The sequence below is a fragment of the Culex pipiens genome, chromosome 1 (assembly GCF_016801865.2).
Source record: "Culex pipiens pallens isolate TS chromosome 1, TS_CPP_V2, whole genome shotgun sequence".
Classification (NCBI taxonomy): domain Eukaryota; kingdom Metazoa; phylum Arthropoda; class Insecta; order Diptera; family Culicidae; genus Culex; species Culex pipiens.
The window spans coordinates 92693228-92713180 of NC_068937.1; the positions used below are offsets into that span (position 1 = coordinate 92693228).

The 19953-nt window shown below is 33.2% G+C and overlaps 1 protein-coding gene across 1 annotated transcript in view; it reads right to left on the reverse strand.

Moving 5' to 3' along the window:
* Nucleotides 1–19953, reverse strand: part of LOC120424512 (proteoglycan Cow) — a 320210-nt gene that overhangs the window by 19747 nt on the left and 280510 nt on the right. Inside the window, exons 5-7 of the mRNA XM_052706805.1 lie at nucleotides 11678–11844; nucleotides 370–492; nucleotides 103–313 (exon numbers count right to left, since the gene is read on the reverse strand). Of these exons, the coding sequence (XP_052562765.1) occupies nucleotides 103–313; nucleotides 370–492; nucleotides 11678–11844 (501 nt within the window). The remainder of the gene's footprint in view (nucleotides 1–102; nucleotides 314–369; nucleotides 493–11677; nucleotides 11845–19953) is intronic.

Consider the following 19953-nt stretch of genomic DNA (forward strand, 5'->3'; position numbering starts at 1 on the left):
TCTACGAAAGCATAATTGAACATTTTCATGATAATTTTTTAAAGATTTTTTTTTTTAAATAAAGTAAAATTCAAAACTTCAAACAAGTCAAAAGATACTCACGAGCTCCATTGTTGGCCGATTTGGGCAACTTGCTGACGGGCTTATCGAGCACCTCGTTGTAGCCCCGGATCTTGTGTTTGTCCTCGCTGGCCCGGGAGGAGGACGACGCCGACGACGATGACGACTGAGACGCTCCGCTTGACGAGGGTCCATTTCCGGTCGACGAAAGTCCAAACGAATCGTACTGGGGCTGCTGCTGCTGCTGACGTTGCTGATTTCAAGAAGATGAATTAAATTTTATTTTTGTTAAGCTTGAAAGAATTTTACCTTGCTCTTGTAGGACGTGTACTTGATGTACTTGTAGTGCTTGTTGTCGTACTTGATGTCCTCCGGAGTGAAGGTGTACTGCGAGTTGATGTGGTTAAAGTGACGATTCTTTTCCTCCTTTGACTGTAACGAATCGAAACGGACAAAAATAAAGATCGTTATTAAAGTCGTCAAACTTCCGGGAACCGAAAGGTTCGTGACACCCGAGAAAAAAAACGCAAACTAATTATTGACATCAAGTGCCTCACAAAAAATGGTCATTCGACTCGTTAAAAACACACTTTCTGACCCTTTTCGGATGCCCCGAAGGCAAAGTGGGGTAAGAAAAAATGGGCTCTTTTTGTCTCAAAAAAAAAAAAAAAAAAAGAAATTTGTGTGTTCGCGATGAATAATAGGATTTGGGGTACAGTTCGTGATTTGGGAGCAGGAAATGAATAGATTTTTTTCGGTGCAAAAAAGTTGAAAGAGAGCAATTTTTTGCGAAATTTTGAAAACGTTTTTTTGTATTTTTTTTCATCTCAAAAAAAATTTGTACCTGTATCTTAGGATGGAATTTTTGGATGGATCGATTTGGTATTTTCCAGAAAGTTGAAGGTACTGGTTAGGACAACTAAAATTCTGTTACAGTTTGAAAAAGTACTTTTTTTCAAATTTTGTATCCCTTAAAGTAGAATTTTTAAAATAGATATTTTCAGATTTTTAATTTTTTTTTGTTTTCAGGGACCAAAAATTACATTTCTTAGGCCACAGAAAATTATGGAAAAAATACCTCCGAGTTATGATTTCTTCAAGAACAAAATATTTTGTTCAACTTCACAGCAATTTTGATAAGTACCCAGTTTCCAAGAAACAGGCTCTAATTTTTTAATAAAAAATATTTTTTGGATTTACATGGATAGAATGGATTTTTTTCAAAAAGTTCAGTAAATTTCCAATAAAATCATCTAAAAACAAAAAATCGTTCCTGCGATTATAAAATTGAAGTTTTCTAAGTGTCACCTATCCAGCAATCAATTATAAAATGCCGCTTGCGCAGAAAATTATGCGACGATCTTCAATGGTTAAACAATAAATTATTTTTGTGTCCACGTGGTTTATTGAATTGAGAAATTTGAGAAATTTGAGAAATTTTAGAAATTTTAGAAATTTTAGAAATTTGAGAAATTTGAGAAATTTGAGAAATTTGAGAAATTTGAGAAATTTGAGAAATTTGAGAAATTTGAGAAATTTGAGAAATTTGAGAAATTTGAGAAATTTTAGAAATTTTAGAAATTTTAGAAATTTTAGAAATTTTAGAAATTTTAGAAATTTTAGAAATTTTAGAAATTTTAGAAATTTTAGAAATTTTAGAAATTTTAGAAATTTTAGAAATTTTAGAAATTTTAGAAATTTTAGAAATTTTAGAAATTTTAGAAATTTTAGAAATTTAAGAAATTTTAGAAATTTTAGAAATTTTAGAAATTTTAGAAATTTTAGAAATTTTAGAAATTTTAGAAATTTTAGAAATTTTAGAAATTTTAGAAATTTTAGAAATTTTAGAAATTTTAGAAATTTTAGAAATTTTAGAAATTTTAGAAATTTTAGAAATTTTAGAAATTTTAGAAATTTTAGAAATTTTTAGAAATTTTAGAAATTTTAGAAATTTTAGAAATTTTAGAAATTTTAGAAATTTTAGAAATTTTAGAAATTTTAGAAATTTTAGAAATTTTAGAAATTTTAGAAATTTTAGAAATTTTAGAAATTTTAGAAATTTTAGAAATTTTAGAAATTTTAGAAATTTTAGAAATTTTAGAAATTTTAGAAATTTTAGAAATTTTAGAAATTTTAGAAATTTTAGAAATTTTAGAAATTTAGAAATTTTAGAAATTTTAGAAATTTTAGAAATTTTAGAAATTTTAGAAATTTTAGAAATTTTAGAAATTTTAGAAATTTTAGAAATTTTAGAAATTTTAGAAATTTTAGAAATTTTAGAAATTTTAGAAATTTTAGAAATTTTAGAAATTTTAGAAATTTTAGAAATTTTAGAAATTTTAGAAATTTTAGAAATTTTAGAAATTTTAGAAATTTTAGAAATTTTAGAATTTTTAGAAATTTTAGAAATTTTAGAAATTTTAGAAATTTTAGAAATTTTAGAAATTTTAGAAATTTTAGAAATTTTAGAAATTTTAGAAATTTTAGAAATTTTAGAAATTTTAGAAATTTTAGAAATTTTAGAAATTTTAGAAATTTTAGAAATTTTAGAAATTTTAGAAATTTTAAAAATTTTAGAAATTTTAGAAATTTTAGAAATTTTAGAAATTTTAGAAATTTTAGAAATTTTAGAAATTTTAGAAATTTTAGAAATTTTAGAAATTTTAGAAATTTTAGAAATTTTAGAAATTTTAGAAATTTTAGAAATTTTAGAAATTTAAGAAATTTTAGAAATTTTAGAAATTTTAAAAATTTTAGAAATTTTAGAAATTTTAGAAATTTTAGAAATTTTAGAAATTTTAGAAATTTTAGAAATTTTAGAAATTTTAGAAATTTGAGAGATTTGAGAAATTTGAGAAATTTGAGAAATTTAAATGTGTTAATGTGTCAATGTGGTAAAGTGTTCATTTGTTCATTTGTTCATTTGTTCATTTGTGCAATGAAATGTTAATGTTCATTAACCTGCTTCTTTGCTCTAATGTTTATGTCACGTAGTCCACCTCATCTCTTTAAACACACTTGCCATCATCGATGTATCAACATCGTTCACTAAAGAGGTCATCTCATCTAGGAGAACGCCCTCCTCAGGGCAGAGAAAAACTCGACCAAATTTTACGAGATTTTCTCCCTTAATCAGTTTACTAACGAAGCACAGCACAGATTGTTCAACTTTTCCAACCAATTACCCGATGTGAGGGCGTTGCTCAAACTTGAAAACTATATCGAGAGATACATTCGCCCGTACCCACACCAGCACGTGTGAGTCTGACACTTGTTTCTTGGATTTTATCATCCCAAAACTTCAGTTTAGCAAGTTTAGGAGAAAAAAACTTTTTTTTTTGTAAGGAAAAAATAGAATAATTCACGTTTAAAGTCCGTAGCTATTTTTTTTAAATTAATTTTTAAATGCTACTCAAGCCACTCTGATCCAAGCAGTGTAACTTGTGTTTGCCAGCAACGCGTGTCGAAAGTGATTCAACTCTAATTAAGCTCAACCAACAGAGAATCCGAGAACAACCTGTGTGCCACCCTGAATTTGCTAGCAGCTAGAACACAACTTCTCCCCCCCCCCACCTCCTTTTGGAAAGTAGATACTTGACACGTGCCAAATGATCAATCGTAGCATGCTGCACTGCTGCTTGCCTTAACGGTGCACATCAACCAGAGCTTTTGCACCCAGATTTTTGTTACAGACAATTTAGTATCTTCAAAACTACGGATACTATCGAAATATTTTTTTATTCATCCCCTAAAGTACTTTCCACAAAGTAATTTACAACAAAGTTTGATTAATTTTACGATCCCGTTATTGCAGGATTGGGTCCGTAAGTTTGACAATTTTGGAATAAGAAGACAACAACTTCCTTCGTTGCTGTGCACCCTTAAATTGAGTTAAAACTTTGAGCAAGGCGTGCTTGGATTAGGGAAAAGTTTTGTAAGAATGAAGGATCAGTGAAGAGTTCGCGTTGTTGAAAGTAAATTAAAGTTTACTGAATTTCCAGGTAGGATTAACACTTATTTTAGCTCTTTTAATTTATATGATTTTATTGAATCGTTCTATCTTTTGATCCTTCTTTTGCGTCTTCTCCTCTTGATTGAATCTTCACTCTTTTTTTTCTTAATTTTTTACCACCCATAACTACCAATTTGTCAATTTATAAAAAAATGTTAATTTGTCAATTTATATTAATTTGTTCATTTGTTAATTTGTTAATTTGTTAATTTGTTAATTTGGTAATTTGGTAATTTGGTAATTTGTTAATTTGTTATTTTGTTATTTTGTTAATTTGTTAATTTGATCATTTGTTAATTTGTTAATAATTTGTCAATTTGTTAATTTGTTTTCACCTCTAATATTTTTTCTTATTCTCTTCAATTTTCACTTCCAAAAACCTTCACCCAGAGCCTGATTGCACGACCCAAATTCCTTTCGGGAAATATTAACTTTACGACACCGTGACGATCCGAGGCAAAGAGTGTGGTAATTAAAAAGTAAATTTCCATAATTGCATTTACCCAAGGACGGGCCATATTCTTACAAATACGTAAAAAAACACTCGTCCTTTGCCTGGGCCCTGTCGTCGACGATGGCACACGGTGACGGCGATGATGGCGGCAAACTCCGGGTCCCATCGCGATAATGAAGAAACTAATCAAAATTATCGCCCGCTGAAAACGTTACGACTGTTTGCATTCTGGGGGAAAAAATTGATCCTTATCGCTTTCACATTGACGGAGGTAATTTTTTGGTAGAGTATTTTCATGCATTCGATAGGGTGGTTCACGATTTTTTTTGAAGGAGTGGAAATTAGTAAGCTTACAAAAGTATTTAATTTGAAGATGTTTCAAAACTAAACTCATTGCAATATTTTCCATGAACCACCCTAAAGTTCAAACAAAGGCATCCGATAGAAGCTCAGGATAAGGTTACCATTGAAAGCTTGTCTCAAGCAGACACACATACTCCCGCTGTAAGCACACATACAGCGTAGAAAAGAAGACACACACAACGAACACTGCACGAAATTGTAGATCAATCGAAAATTGTGGTTCACTTGAGTTGCACAAGAATTTGCTTCTTTTTTTGTGCTCTCAATCAGCCAACTAACCAGTTCAGCCGAACGACACAAGCTGGTTGTGAGCGAAATGGAATCATTTGCGAAATTGGATGACTTTAAAAGGTTGGTCAAGGAGAAAATTCAAGTCTTGGAAGTAGATTGTGCCAGGTATTTATAGAAATTTTCACGTTTTTTGCGTATCTTGATGTGAGAAGGACGTATGGAAATGGAAATCAATTTATACCAGGAATCCCAGAATAAACCAATAACTCGCATAGCCCCTGAGCGAATGGTTTGCGATTGAATGAAGGAAGCAGGAAATAAAAGAATTTTAGATTATTTTTAGCATTGGGCATAGTTTTAGGAAATTTAATCTCTTGAATTTTTCGAATTTGCATTAACTTTATGATTACATCCTCTATGATCAAAGAATCCATTTTGCATGGTTAGTTAATCAATACAAATTTTCATAAATTTCCAAATGATGATTTAATTTTAAAATTTTGAAAATATTTTTACTTATAACATCTTCTTGACAATCTTTGCTCTTCTTGACAACCTAATGGGCCAAAATAAACATAAACATTAGTTAAATTTTGATTTAAAATGGAAATCCTTTCAGTGGCCTAAAGAACACAACACCCGGCACATGCTGATTCCTTTTGGTGCTTAAATTCGTTAAATTGAATGTAATACAGAATATTTTATAGTGATGATCAATTTTCTTCGAAAATGATCAACGGTTTCACCTTTAAAAGACGGGAAATTATTTCTACATGTACCTATTTTTTTCAGAAAAGTCCTATTCATAACCTAGAACTATGCCGAAGAAACAAAATCGATCATAAAATCCTTTTCCAAGATACAAAATATGGGCCATTCCTTCCCAAGTGACCACCCAAGTAACATTTTAGGCTTAATCATAGTTGTCATAACCGCTATAAAACCTATAAGCCAAAACCAACATTAAAGCCACTTAGACGTAACAAGATCCTCAGAACCCTGTTAAACCCCTCTTAAAACCCAAAAGTAAAGTAAATCTTTCCCAGTTCCTGAGGGGAACTAGTTGGTCCGAACTGGGATTTGAACCCCGATCTACCGCTTACGAGGCGGAAGCGTTACCACTAAGCCACGTGGCTCGGTCTAAAAAAGGTTGTTACGGCCTATTTATAAAACTTTCATAGGAGTTCGAGGCTTTTCAACTGAATCCCGACAACCTCCTTAAAGCCTTAATAAAATCCTTGTTAAAACCTTGTCGGGAGTTATAGAAAAATGACATTTCATAGTCTGCGATCGTCTTATGCCAAACAGGTTTTATTCTGGCAAAAAATAAGTCTTCGTCTTGCCAAACGATATAATGAAGATGGTTGTCAAAACTGACGATGATGAAATGATAGATATTGGAGGTAATTAACATAATTTCAAAGCTTATTCCTCGCAATGCGTGGCTCAAATTCACCTGTGGTTGAAATTTTATCGATAAATGTGGGGGAGATAGAACCAAACAAACAAAAAAAAAAAAAAAAAAAAAACAACTCGCTTCATCAAACATATTTCTTTAGTAATCACAAATTTTAATGAACTTTTATTATTTGCAATTTATTTTGCAAAAAATGTTGAAATTATTTTTAAACTTCTATGGCTATGCTAACGATGTCAGAAATTGATCATCAATGTTTGTTTTCATCAAATTTTAATCAAATTTATGCTTTTTTCTATTTTTTCTGCCAAGATGGCAGACAATCATATTCAATCAGGCCATGCCCATTGCTATTTGGCTGCGATAAATGCTGTTTTTGGAGCTTATAGTGTTATGTGAGCATTTTGCATGCCTAATGGCACTTGACAGCTCGAACACCCTAGGGTTTAATGAAGCATCTGGTTTTCAAGGCCCTCTTAAAACTATCATAAACCTTATTGAAAAGCAGTTGCTAGGCCAGTTGGCTTTTATTTTCACCAGGTTTTATGTCCGAGGCATAAAACTTTGTCAGAACCTATTAATTAGCTTTTGCTTATTGGTCGCGGTGGATGCCCAAATAAAACTATTAAGCAATCAAGATGCTACCATAAAACCTCATTAAAACTAGGTGGTGGCTAGTTGGTTTACAAATTTTACTTGGGCACGCGTCCAACATCGAGTTTCACCAAATCTGCTCATATTTGGCATGGGGGTTGTTTTCGCCAAAAAAAAAAATAATCTTAAGTTTGGTGAAATTTGCAGGATTTTAAGAGTTTTTTTTGTTGGCAAAATTTAAAAACCTGCTCAAAAATTAATTTAAACAATCGGTTAACATTTACCCATTAACAAAGGCTACCAACTCTTGCTGAGCAAAAATCTGTATACTTTACCGATATGACACCATGGTATAACAAAAAATGTTAAGGATTTTTTTTAGATAATTCTGGAATTTGGGAATCAAAAATATTTTTGTTAAACGTTTAAAAGTTTACGAAATGTCAAGTTTGATTTTACGAATAATATCGATGTCATTTCTAGAGTTTTTTATGCCCGCCCGTGTGGATCAATCGGACCGCGCACTGGACTCACAATCCAGAGGTTGCTGGTTTGAATCCCGCGGCGGGCGCTCTAAAATTCTTTGTGTAAATATGGGTATCCGGCGCCGTCGCTCCGTGCCATACTTTCATACACTTAGGAGCCCAGGGCGGCGAAGTCCTTGTAGATAAAAAGGAAGACACTAGTGGTTGGTACTAGCAATGGTGGCCGACAGCTATAAAGTCAACTTCGTTTTTTTTTTCTAGAGTTTTTATTGGAAAGGTCCTATAAATACAAGCACAACACAAGGTTTTCACAAGATTTAGAATGCCTTTGGATATTTTATCTGATAAATATGTTTTGTAAGGAATTTGAAAAGAACAATTATTATTGACAATCAAGTTTGAACTGAGGAAATCCTGGAAAATTATGCAAGTTATCCCTATAAAATCGAACTGACAGTTAAATAAAAATGTCCAATTAGCAAAAGCTTTGGCCCAATCAAAAAAGCAAAAATTTTTAAAAAGTTGTTAAAATTCCGTACAAATCCGTATTATGCGAAAAATTCCGTACAAAAATTCCGGCCTGTGTAAAATCCATGGAGAGGTTCGAAAATCCGTACGGTAAGGAAAAAATCCGTACAGTTGGTAGCCTTACCCATTAACCCTCTACAACCTAACCCCGCATCTAGACGGGCTTCGATCGGAAAAATCACCAAAACTCAATTTTTCAACCAATTTTTGATATTAAAAAAGCATTCGAAAGAAGAACTCTTAAAATGTATGAAAATTTTAGGGTTGGAAGTTTGACTTGTTTTATGTAACTTTGCCAATGCTTTTAAAAATGTATTTTTTTAGAAATTAACTTTGGCTGTTTTTTACATTTTCTATAATTTAAGTTAAAAAGAAGTACGCAGTAATTTTTCCAGTATCCCAGACTATGCCTCTACGCATTGTTTTACAATTTAAATGATAATGGTGCCATTCAATAGCAGAAAATGTGAAAAACAATATTAAAATTGAAAAAGTGACTGTAAAAACATGTTATGATAGTAGGGTGTATAATAGGCCAAATAAAAACAAAAAAACAAACATAAACTAATCAAGATAAAAGCAAATAAAAATCGCGAAAAAAAAATCTAAAATCGTGGAAAAATCATTTTAAGAGCAGGATTATAGTCTTCGCCCAGCGAGGAAGACAAAAGGTGCAAAAATACGTCATTTCATAAACATTTTGATTTCAAATTTAAGACTTAGTTTCATCAAAATATGGTACATTTACACCATGCTTGTTATGACAAATTTGGCTTTTTTAATCAAGCTTACAACAACCTCGATTTTAATTTACACCTTTTAAGTCGTCACAATAACTAGAAGAAGAAAAAAACCCAACAAAACGCAACATCCATCCTGCTCCGTGTTCTGCACAAATTTTCTGTCCTGTTAAAGTGGCCACCTTCTCAGCCCTAATTGCCGCCTCATTAGCGAGGCTGCTGCTCCTGCTAGTGCAAATCACTCCGGAACTCGTGGGAGCAAACAATCCCACCTAATCTAATTCTATCAAGCCAACCTGGTCGCCGTAGACAGGATACAAGCAAACAAGAAGAAGAAGGAAAAAAAGGCAGCAGAGCAGTTCTCTAGAATTTCGGTCATTCGATTTTTTTTGTATTTTTTAATCCGACTGAAACTTTTTTGGTGCCTTCGGTATGCCCAAAGAAGCCATTTTGCATCATTAGTTTGTCCATATAATTTTCCATACAAATTTGGCAGCTGTCCATACAAAAATGATGGATGAAAATTCAAAAATCTGTATCTTTTGAAGTAATTTTTGATCGATTTGGTGTCTTCGGCAAAGTTGTAGGTATGGATACGGACTACACTGGAAAAAAATAATACACGGTAAAAAAAATTTAGTGATTTTTTTATTTAACTTTTTATCACTAAAACTTGATTTACAAAAAAACACTATTTTTAATTTTTTTTATTTTTTGATATGTTTTAGAGGACATAAAATGCCAACTTTTCAGAAATTTCCAGGTTGTGCAAAAAATCATTGATCGAGTTATGAATTTTTTAATCAATACTGATTTTTTCAAAAAATCGAAATTTTGGTCGTAAAAATTTTTCAACTTCATTTTTCGATGTAAAATCAAATTTGCAATCAAAAAGTACTTTAGTGAAATTTTGATAAAGTGCACCGTTTTCAAGTTAAAGCCATTTTTAGGTAACTTTTTTGAAAATAGTCGCAGTTTTTCATTTTTTTAAATTAGTGCACATGTTTGCCCAGTTTTGAAAAAAATATTTTTGAAAAGCTGAGAAAATTCTCTATATTTTGCTTCTTCGGACTTTGTTGATACGACCTTTAGTTGCAGAGATATTGCAATGCAAAGGTCTAAAAACAGGAAAATTGATGTTTTCTAAGTCTCACCCAAACAACCCACCATTTTCTATCGTCAATATCTCAGCAACTAATGGTCCGATTTTCAATGTTAAAATATGAAACATTTGTAAAATTTTCCGATCTTTTCGAAAACAATATTTTCAAAATTATCAAATCAAGACTTACATTTCAAAAAGGCCAAACATTCAATATTACGCCCTTTTAAAATGTTAGTCTTGATTTGAAAATTTTGAAAATATATTTTTCGAAAAGATCGGAAAATTTCACAAATGTTTCATATATTAACATTGTAAATCGGACCATTAGTTGCTGAGATATTGACGATAGAAAATGGTGGGTTGTTTGGGTGAGACTTAGAAAACATCAATTTTCCTGTTTTTAAACCTTTGCATTGCAATATCTCAGCAACTAAAGGTCGTATCAACAAAGTCCCAAGAAGCAAAATATAGAGAATTTTCTCAGCTTTTCAAAAATATTTTTTTCAAAAGTGTGCAAACATGTGCACTAATTTAAAAAAATGAAAAACTGCAACTATTTTCAAAAAAGTCACTTAAATATGGCTATAACTTGAAAACGGTGCACTTTATCAAAATTTCACTAAAGTACTTTTTGATTGCAAATTTGATTTTACATCAAAAAATGAAGTTGAAAAATTTTTACGACCAAAATTTCGATTTTTTGAAAAAATCAGTATTGATTAAAAAATTTATAACTCGGTCAATGATTTTTTGCACAACCTGGAAATTTCTGAAAAGTTGGCATTTTATGTCCTCTAAAACATATCAAAAAATAAAAAAAATTAAAAATAGTGTTTTTTTGTAAATCAAGTTTTAGGGATAAAAAGTTAAATAAAAAAATCACTAAATTTTTTTTACCGTGTATTATTTTTTTCCAGTGTAGTCCGTATCCATACCTACAACTTTGCCGAAGACACCAAATCGATCAAAAAATTCCTTCAAAAGATACAGATTTTTGAATTTTCATCCATCATTTTTGTATGGACAGCTGCCAAATTTGTATGGAAAATTATATGGACAAACTAATGATGCAAAATGGCTTCTTTGGGCATACCGAAGGCACCAAAAAAGTTTCAGTCGGATTAAAAAATACAAAAATTAAAATTAAAGAAAAAAGACCGATTTCGTAGAGAATTGCTCAGCAGCAAAACACCCTGTCCAGTAATTAGTCATTCTTGGCTGACATTTCCCACAAACAAATGTCCTGCACACACCCACACTTCCGCACAGATGAGGCTTAAAATGGTGCTGGCCCACATCTGAGGCACTCTTGGAAGCTCATTAACCTGCTAAAGCCGGGGCTGCTTATTGCCACCTGGTAAGCCTGTTTAAGAGGATTCTTAACGAGGGAGGGAAGTAGAACAGAAAAACATGCGAGAAAATCGATACTTCCTACATATAACCATTCCAAGTTGTGGAGGTGGAACTAATTGCGGAAATTTTGTGAGTAATTCACCTAATGTTATTTTATTTAAAAATCTATTTGTTTAGACTTTCCAAATGTTGGTTTTAATATGAGAAAAAAACAATAAAAATAAACTTCTAAAAATATTACAATTTTTCCCGAAACTAAAACAAAAAACATTAAACAAATGAAATCCCACCATATTCGGTCAACCGTTAAAGCGGATTCACCCACACACACTCACCTTGGAGCCACTTCGGCCGTCCAGCTCGGCGGTCGCCCCGGAAGCCGTGCCGCCGTTGATGTCGTTACTTTCGACCGTTCGCTGGTACTTGGCGTTGAAGGCGCTCATCCGATCGGCCATTCGCTGCTGCTTCTTCTGGTCCGCCGTCGTTGAGCCGGCCATGTCCGCTGGAAGGAGACGAAGAAGAAATGGTGAGCAAATAGTAATTAGATTAAAGTGTCGTTTTTTCTCTGGTGAAATGATGGTCACCGGGTGGTTATTCAAGGGAAGCTAACTGCTAAGAAATTCTTCCCGAAATTCGTTAAATTTGTTATAATGTTTTTGTGTGTCTGTATTTTTTTTCTAAATTTGGTTAAAACCCTCTACTGCCCTTTTTTTAGATTTTTTTTTATTTTTCCCGTATCGAGGAGGTCATTTTGAGCAACTTTTGTTCTTGTGCTCTTCTCTTGTTTTATGTTTTTCTTGTTTTATTTTTTTTTAATTTGCATTTATCTTGTTAAGTTTATTTTTGTTTTTGGTAGTATTTGGCCTATTCTATCACTTTATATCATTACATTTTGCCTTTCTAGTTTTTCCCATTTTTCTACAGTCACTTTTTCCATTTTTTGGTTGTTTTTCACATTTTGTGCTCTAAAAATGGCAACATTATCATTTGAATTGTAAGAAAATTATAATCTGGGACTATAATTAATCTATCTGGGATTATTCGCAATTCGCAATTTTCAGTGTAAGAACGGGCCTTGACCGATCTTATGCACCAGGTTCCCGACGAACATGTCTGGCTTTGAGTGTTCGTGCCAGACATGCACACCTTCTTTCCGGTTACGCAGTTTAACTCGGCCGGGGGTGGTACATTACGTAGGGTTTGATGTAAGTATAAGCGCCTAACCATTTATAGTGTGCCTATCGACTTTCATTAAAGCAAAAACTGTTATATTTTTAGTTTGAATTCAAAAACTAATTGTTATTTACTGTGTATTGTTTTCTCCTGAAATCTTCCCTATTGTTGAGTCGTGTTTATCTGTTGCTATTTATTTTGTCGCGGTGTTTTGTTACAATATGTTGGTCCTAAGCATTTAAGAAAAGTTTTTCAAAAGTACAATAGTAATATTTGTGTTAATCCTTTAATCATTCCATAAATTGAGTAAGGGCTCGAACCTCTCTTGCTTAAGAAAAAGGTGAAGTTTCAAGACAATGGACAGTGAAGGAAATACAGTTTGTAAAAAAAGTATTTACACCCCCTGGGCACATTTTGTGATGAAACATGTAACAATTTAAAGTTTGACAGAAACCTAGTCTACGTTTTGTTCAGAAACTCATGCCGAACATTTTGCTACAAAAAGCTCATGAAAAGATGTTTTCTATAAAAAGTTATATAACAAATACTATTACCAAAATCAAAAAAGGTGCAAAAAAGTTTGTACACCTTTCGAAAAATTAACATAAATAAAGTTATTTGTTGACAAATCACCATAAATCCAGTCTTCCAACTCCAAATAGGCATCCTTGACTTATTAAAAAAAAAATTTGGATTGAATATAAAGTTTACTAATTACATAGTATAAAAGTTTATATAACTCTGGAAATTCTATATAAAACTTATCTAAACTTAATTTTGCAAGCTTTCAATTTAACTAAAAGTCAATATATTACCATAGAATTGCTAAATAAACATTCTGAAATGGGTATAACACCGTTTTGGGGGTCTTTGTATCGCTAGAATAGATTTTTCGTTGGAATTTCGTACCAACCCGGAATTGCGTCCTCGGAAAATCCGCCGGCATCCGAACCGGTCCACAATTCACAAGTCAACCTATGTAGCATCGGAAAGGGCATAAAATTTCCGATCTTTTGATACCCATACATCTAGGTTTTCTATACAACCCACGTTTTTAAATACCTAGGCAAAAACGTTGTTATGGTTTCGTTTGAGCAACCTGCCAAAAATGTATGGACTTTCGTAATTTTTGCTCTCGTGAATCACACTAACTTTTTGCCCAGGTATTTAAAAACGTGGGTTTTATAGAAAACCTAGATGTATGGGTATCAAAAGATCGGAAATTGTATGCCCTTTCCGATGCTACATAGGTTGACTTGTGAATTGTGGACCGGTTCGGATGCCGGCGGATTTTCCGACGACGTAATTCCGGGTTGGTACGAAATTCCAACGAAAAATCTATTCTATCGATACAAAGACCCCCAAAACGGTGTTATACCCACTCTAGAATGTTTATTTAGCAATTTTATGGTAATATATTGACATTTAGTTAAATTGAAACTTTGCAAAATTAAGTTTAGATAAGTTTTATATAGAATTTCCAGAGTTATGTAAACTTTTATACTATGTAATTAGTAATCTTTATATTCAATCCAAATTATTTTTTTAATCAGTCAAGGATGCCTACTTGGAGTTGGGAGACTGGATTTATGGTGATTTGTCAACAAATAACTTTATTTATGTTAATTTTTCGAAAGGTGTACAAACTTTTTTTGCACCTTTTTTGATTTTGGTAATAGTATTTGTTATATAACTTTTTATAGAAAACATCTTTTCATGAGCTTTTTGTAGCAAAATGTTCGACATGAGTTTCTGAACAAAACGTAGTACTAGGTTTCTGTCAAACTGTATACTATGTAAAGAATCAATAGTAAAAGAAAGATAGTAGAAATTAGAAATTATTCAAAAAGATAAATAAAGAAAAGGCACATGATAAACAAAATTAACATCTCTACCAAAATAAGGGAAAGCAGACAGTTTGTTACATCAGCATCAATTGGTAAAATAGAGTGGAAAAGAAATAAGAGAATCAAATAAGTAAAATAGAAATCAAATGGAGGATAGTAAACAGAAACCGTTTTAGGAAATCAGTGAAACAAAATAAACAGAAGATAGCTGTTAGCTGAAATGGAAAGAGGAGAAACCCCGTTCTGCGATGCTCAGGTACATCCACAGCAGTTGACTCAACATTCTGCGAATCAAAACAATACCGTCTACAATCACAAATTACTTCCCTTTCCCACATTGACGCGCCCCTTTCTTCTAGCCGTCTCAACTCTGACCCTCGCTGGTCAAAGGTTTTCGAGTCGTTTCCACAGGCCACCAGCTAGGTTACACCTTGTCATCATGATGACTAAATCAAGCCAACGTGGAGGTAAGAAAATAGGACACTTGCAAGAAACCAGAGCCATGCTGTTTTGTCCAAACAGCACTACGGATGTAGTTGGGCTCCTTCCGGGATGTTCCTCGCCTGGGTGTGATCGAGTATCTTCAGTATCATGCACCCTTGGCCTGCAATTAATCTATCTGGGATTATAATTAAAAACTACTGCATACTTCTTTTTACAACAAATTTTTGCAACAAATAAAAAGACATAAAAAATTAAATTACAAGCAATGGTTTTAACATTTGATTGAAAAAAAAATGTTTTAAAATGCATTTTACACCTGCCCAGATGATTAGCAATCTGTAATTTTCAAAATATCAAAGTATTGACGAAATATTTTTTTGTCAAAAAAAAAAACTTTTTGCAGTACTGTACAACGGAATTTTACAAAAAAAATTGTTTATCGATCTCAAATATGCGAAATATGATTTTAAACGCAGGAATAAGCATTTCAAATTATTTTCAGTTCAGCAGACTTCTTTTTCAACTAAAATTTTAATGTTTTCTTTTTGAAAAAATATTTGTTTTGCTCCCTGATTTTTCGGACCGATTTTGAAAAGGTTGGTGGGATGGGGGGAGGGGGGGGGGGGTACATAAGCTTCAAAAAATATTTGCAACGGCCTAAGGCTAGTAGAAGTTAATTTGACAGTGTTGAATTTTTTTCTAAAAGATCATATTTTTTGATAAACGTGGAAAAAAGATGGAATAAATTGTTTTGACTTCATTTTTTAAAGTTATAATCCAATTTGCAATCAATTTGCAGAAAATTTCCTACAAATTTGATAAAAGACATTTAACAATGGAACAACGGTTTTTGAGATACAGTCCCCGAAAAATAAAAAAAATAAAAACTGGAAAATTAAATGCATCACTAAAATAACGTTGATATTTTATGTGACGATAACTCAGTAAATATGCGTCCGATTTTCAATGTTATTAAATGAGTTTATTATAAGGGTAATTCTCTACAAACTCACACGAAATCGGGAAAAGTTGCCCCGACCTTCGATTTGCGTGAAACGGAGGGGCATTACGACCCCTTCTATTTTTGAACATGTGAAAAATGATTTTTTTTTTAAATAATTTGCAGCCTGAAATGGTGATGAGATGGAATGGTGTCAAAGGGACTTTTATGTAAAATAGGACGCCCGATTCAATGGCGTACTCGAAATTCATATTCATTTAGTGTATTTGAGATCGATCAAAAATATTTTTTTTTGTGAAATTCCATTGTACTGAACTGCAAAAAGTTTTTTTTTCGACAAGCAAAAAAAATATTTCGCGAATACTTTAATATTTTGAAATTATTTTTTTTGGAACATTTCATTTTAAGGGAAATTTAATGTTCTTTTCGAATCTACATTCACCCAGAGAGGTCATTTTTCATTTAGAACAAAAAAAAAAATCATTTTAAAATTTCGTGTTTTTCTAACCTTGCAGGGGTATTTTTTTAGAGTGCATTAATGTTCTACAAAGTTGTAGAACAGACAATTTTTTTATATATATATACAGCAATTCCCCACGAAAACAGCATGATTCGAAAAAAGTTCTCCGATCGGACTCAACATTTTCCTGGGGTTCCTTGGCTGAAATAATTAGACCCGTATTTTTTTTGTTTGGCCATTAGGGTGACCTACGCCGTGTTAGGGTGGTCCAAAAAATGGCAATTTTCGTCGATTTTTGCAAAAGCCACTTTTTTTGAAAAATCAAAACTCCGCACCATTTCAACCGATTTTAGCTGTCTTGAGCGCAAACGAAAGGGTATTAGATAGGCTTTTAAGGAATAGTTTCAAATATCTAGCCTAACATTTGAAAATGTCAATAGAAAACTTGAAATGCTCTTTTGAAGGTCTCGGGACCAAAGAGCCTATGTCTGAAAATATTTTTATCAGATTCCTCGGAAAATTTTGCATAACATATCAAAAAATGGTGAAGTTATGTTTTCAATATTCCGAGATACTTCCGAAAACTACGATTTGCTGTGGTGAATTTAAGATTGTCGTGGTGAGTTTCACATATTTCAAATTGGCCGTTAAATTGTTGATGAAAAGATTTGAAACAATACCTCTGTTGTCCGTGGTTCCATTCTTCAACCGCTCAACTTCAAGAAATTTACACCACATCAACACGCCGTCACCCTTACCGGAAGCAAATTTCCACGCTTTTGCACACACATATTGCACAACAATGCCATTCTTCAACTTTTCCCCTCAACCAAACCTCACCCAGGTGTTTTTGTATGTGCGAGTGCTCGGAAATAAAAACTCCTTCCCTCTGAACCGTAAAGCACCTTCAACAACCCAGCCCTCGACAGTCGGTACAACGACGCTGCGGGGAAATGAGTTGAGAACAATTTTAATTTCCGCCATTGTCGTCGCGGGAAAATATACACAATTTAAACTGCACTGGTGTAAAAAACGTTACAATAATAGGGCGGGACTTTCAATGGTGATGACGATTATGGGGCCGACAAGTGTGATGACTGCTGGAAAATGGCGGGAAATCTGTCAAGTGCGAAGGCTGCACTTGACATGGGGTTGTAATTTTTCGCATCACGTGTTGTTTGGGGTGTGGTATTTTTTTTTTTTTTTTTTATTCTTTATTATAGAGTTTTTCAGCTGGAGGCTGGTTCAACTCTTTGTTTGGGGTGTGGTAACGGTTGTTAATTTGTTTTGATTTGTCGAAATATAAAACTCATCATGTTTCATTTTTAAATTCACAAAAGCTCAATAACACGTGTTGGATAGTTGATAAGTGCTGAGAGCGCGCTGTCAAAAGTATGTAAATGGGCTGGGGTGAATATAAAACTTTCGTGGTGAGTTTTCAATAATTCAAATTAACCGTTAGATTGTTTATCAATGTGATTGACGTCTGTTTGTATTATGCACTGAAGCTGAAATTAGCAATTTGTCACCAACCAACCACAAAAATTAGTGTTAACAGTAGTCCTTAAACATCAATCAACCAGGAAAAGTAGAACAATTCCAAAAGGACCACCTAGAACAAATCTTCATCAATGTCTCGAACGAACTTTTGCCACAAGTTCTCAATCCAGACTAATTAGCATCAATCCAAAGCCCTCCCCCCAGACCAGTCTACCACCCAGCTGAGCCAGCTGGAAGTGGGACTTTTTTTTATCGTCTGTCCAAGACTCCAACCTAGTTCGTTTGCCACCATTTTCTGCCGGACGTAGTAGCTAATTGCCCATGAACATCCAACTGATTGAACAAATTTGCTCTCCCCCCTTCGAGATCTGATTGATGAGCAATTTTGCTGAGCAACGATGACAGCGATGGACATTCAAAACTTTTGACATGATTTTTTTTCTGGGAAAAAAAATCTTCGATATTTCCTTTCTTTTAATGATATGTAAATCAGGGCTGTGGAGTCGGAGTCGGAGCCGGAGTCGGTGGAGTCGGGTCTTTTTGGGGACCTGGAGTCGGAGTCGGAGTCGGAGTCATCAAAACTCGAACACCTGGAGTCGGAGTCGGAGCCGGAGTCGGCTAAATTTTATGAGCTGGAGTCGGAGTCGGAGTCGGAGCCGAAAATTTCTGATACCCCGGAGTCGGAGTCGGAGTCATCTTAAATGCAAAAAAAAAATCTTGTTGTTCAGTATTTACTATAAAACAGCGTAATTTACAAAACTTCTTATATTTTTAACTGTTTTTTTAAGTCGTATGCACTGAATTGCCAATTTTTTCTAAAGATTTATCAGATGCCATTATGTTTTTGAAGCTTTTTATTGTGATTGGAAAACTCTTATTGTGTTATTTTACTAAATGATAACCTGTTTATTCCCTCTTACCCAAGTATTTAGTATTATAACTTTTTGTAGTCAGAAATATTTAATTGATTTTTGACTGCATCCCTTTCAATTCGAATTTGACCAAATTTAATCTAGTTCTCTCTGAAAAAAGTACACACACAGTCATCTTTTACCCTGATAGCGAATGTCTTGGAGGTTTTAAGAAAATCATTTTTCAGGGAAAAATACGAGGTACAAAAAAAGATTTAAAATAATAATTGCTGTTTTTGGAAATTAAAAAAAGTCACTGGCAGAATAACTCTTCCAACAAATATTCAATCGTTATAACAATCTATTTCTAAGAAATCAACATGTGCATTTTGTTTTATACTAAGTACAAAAAAATCAAAGTGTTGCATTTAAAATAATTGAAACTGACAAAAATTATCAATACAGTTGCAACTTATTTTGAAATAATCATTGAATATGTTAAATATATCGATTATCTTAATGTTTACTATTTCTCTACTAAAATATGAGAATGTTGATCCTTGACAAACTATTTTGATATCGTTGCAAAAAATCGTTGAACAAATCTCAAGATTTCAGTACCAAAAAGTACACAAAATTCAATTCAATTGTGTTTTTATTAGAATTTAACAGTTCTGCTCCAGGATGTTACATTTGCAATTCAGAGATTTGGAGAACCTTTCAACTGAGATCAATTCATAAGCCTTTGCAGGGAGGATACATATTTCTAAGTTTAGATTTTGCTAACTGGGTGTTCTTTTAGGGAAAATAAATTTTGAGAAAAAACCCTAGATCTATGTTTGGCTTAAAAACTAATATCACAGTTGTTGACGGAGGAGTGCTTCGATGAGCGGATTCGTTGACATCCCACATGAAGTCCTGAAGGTTCTCGTTGCCTTTTCGATGCTTGCGTCGATGGTGTCGACGCCGGCCAGCTTGTGTAGATCGTCGGTCGGGTACCACGGGTCCAGGTTGTGCACCATCTTAAGCAGCTTGTTCTGCTTCACCTGGAGTCGCTTTCGGTGCGATTTGGCGCAGTTGCCCCAGACCGCAGCAGCGTAGGTCAGCATTGGACGGATGATGCACTTTATCACTAGCGACTTGTTCTTGATGCTCAGCTTCGACCGCCGATTCAGCAGGGAGTAGAGCGCTTTGGTGGACCGATCCACCTTCCCGATGATGTAGTTCACGTGCTTGTCGTACTTTAGCTTCTTGTCATGCACCACACCCAGGTACGTACACAAAATTAAAATATTATTCAACCGGTAATAATTTTCTCATATTGTATGTCCCACGTCAATATTTCGGAAGGTGATTATCATTGCAAATCAATGTA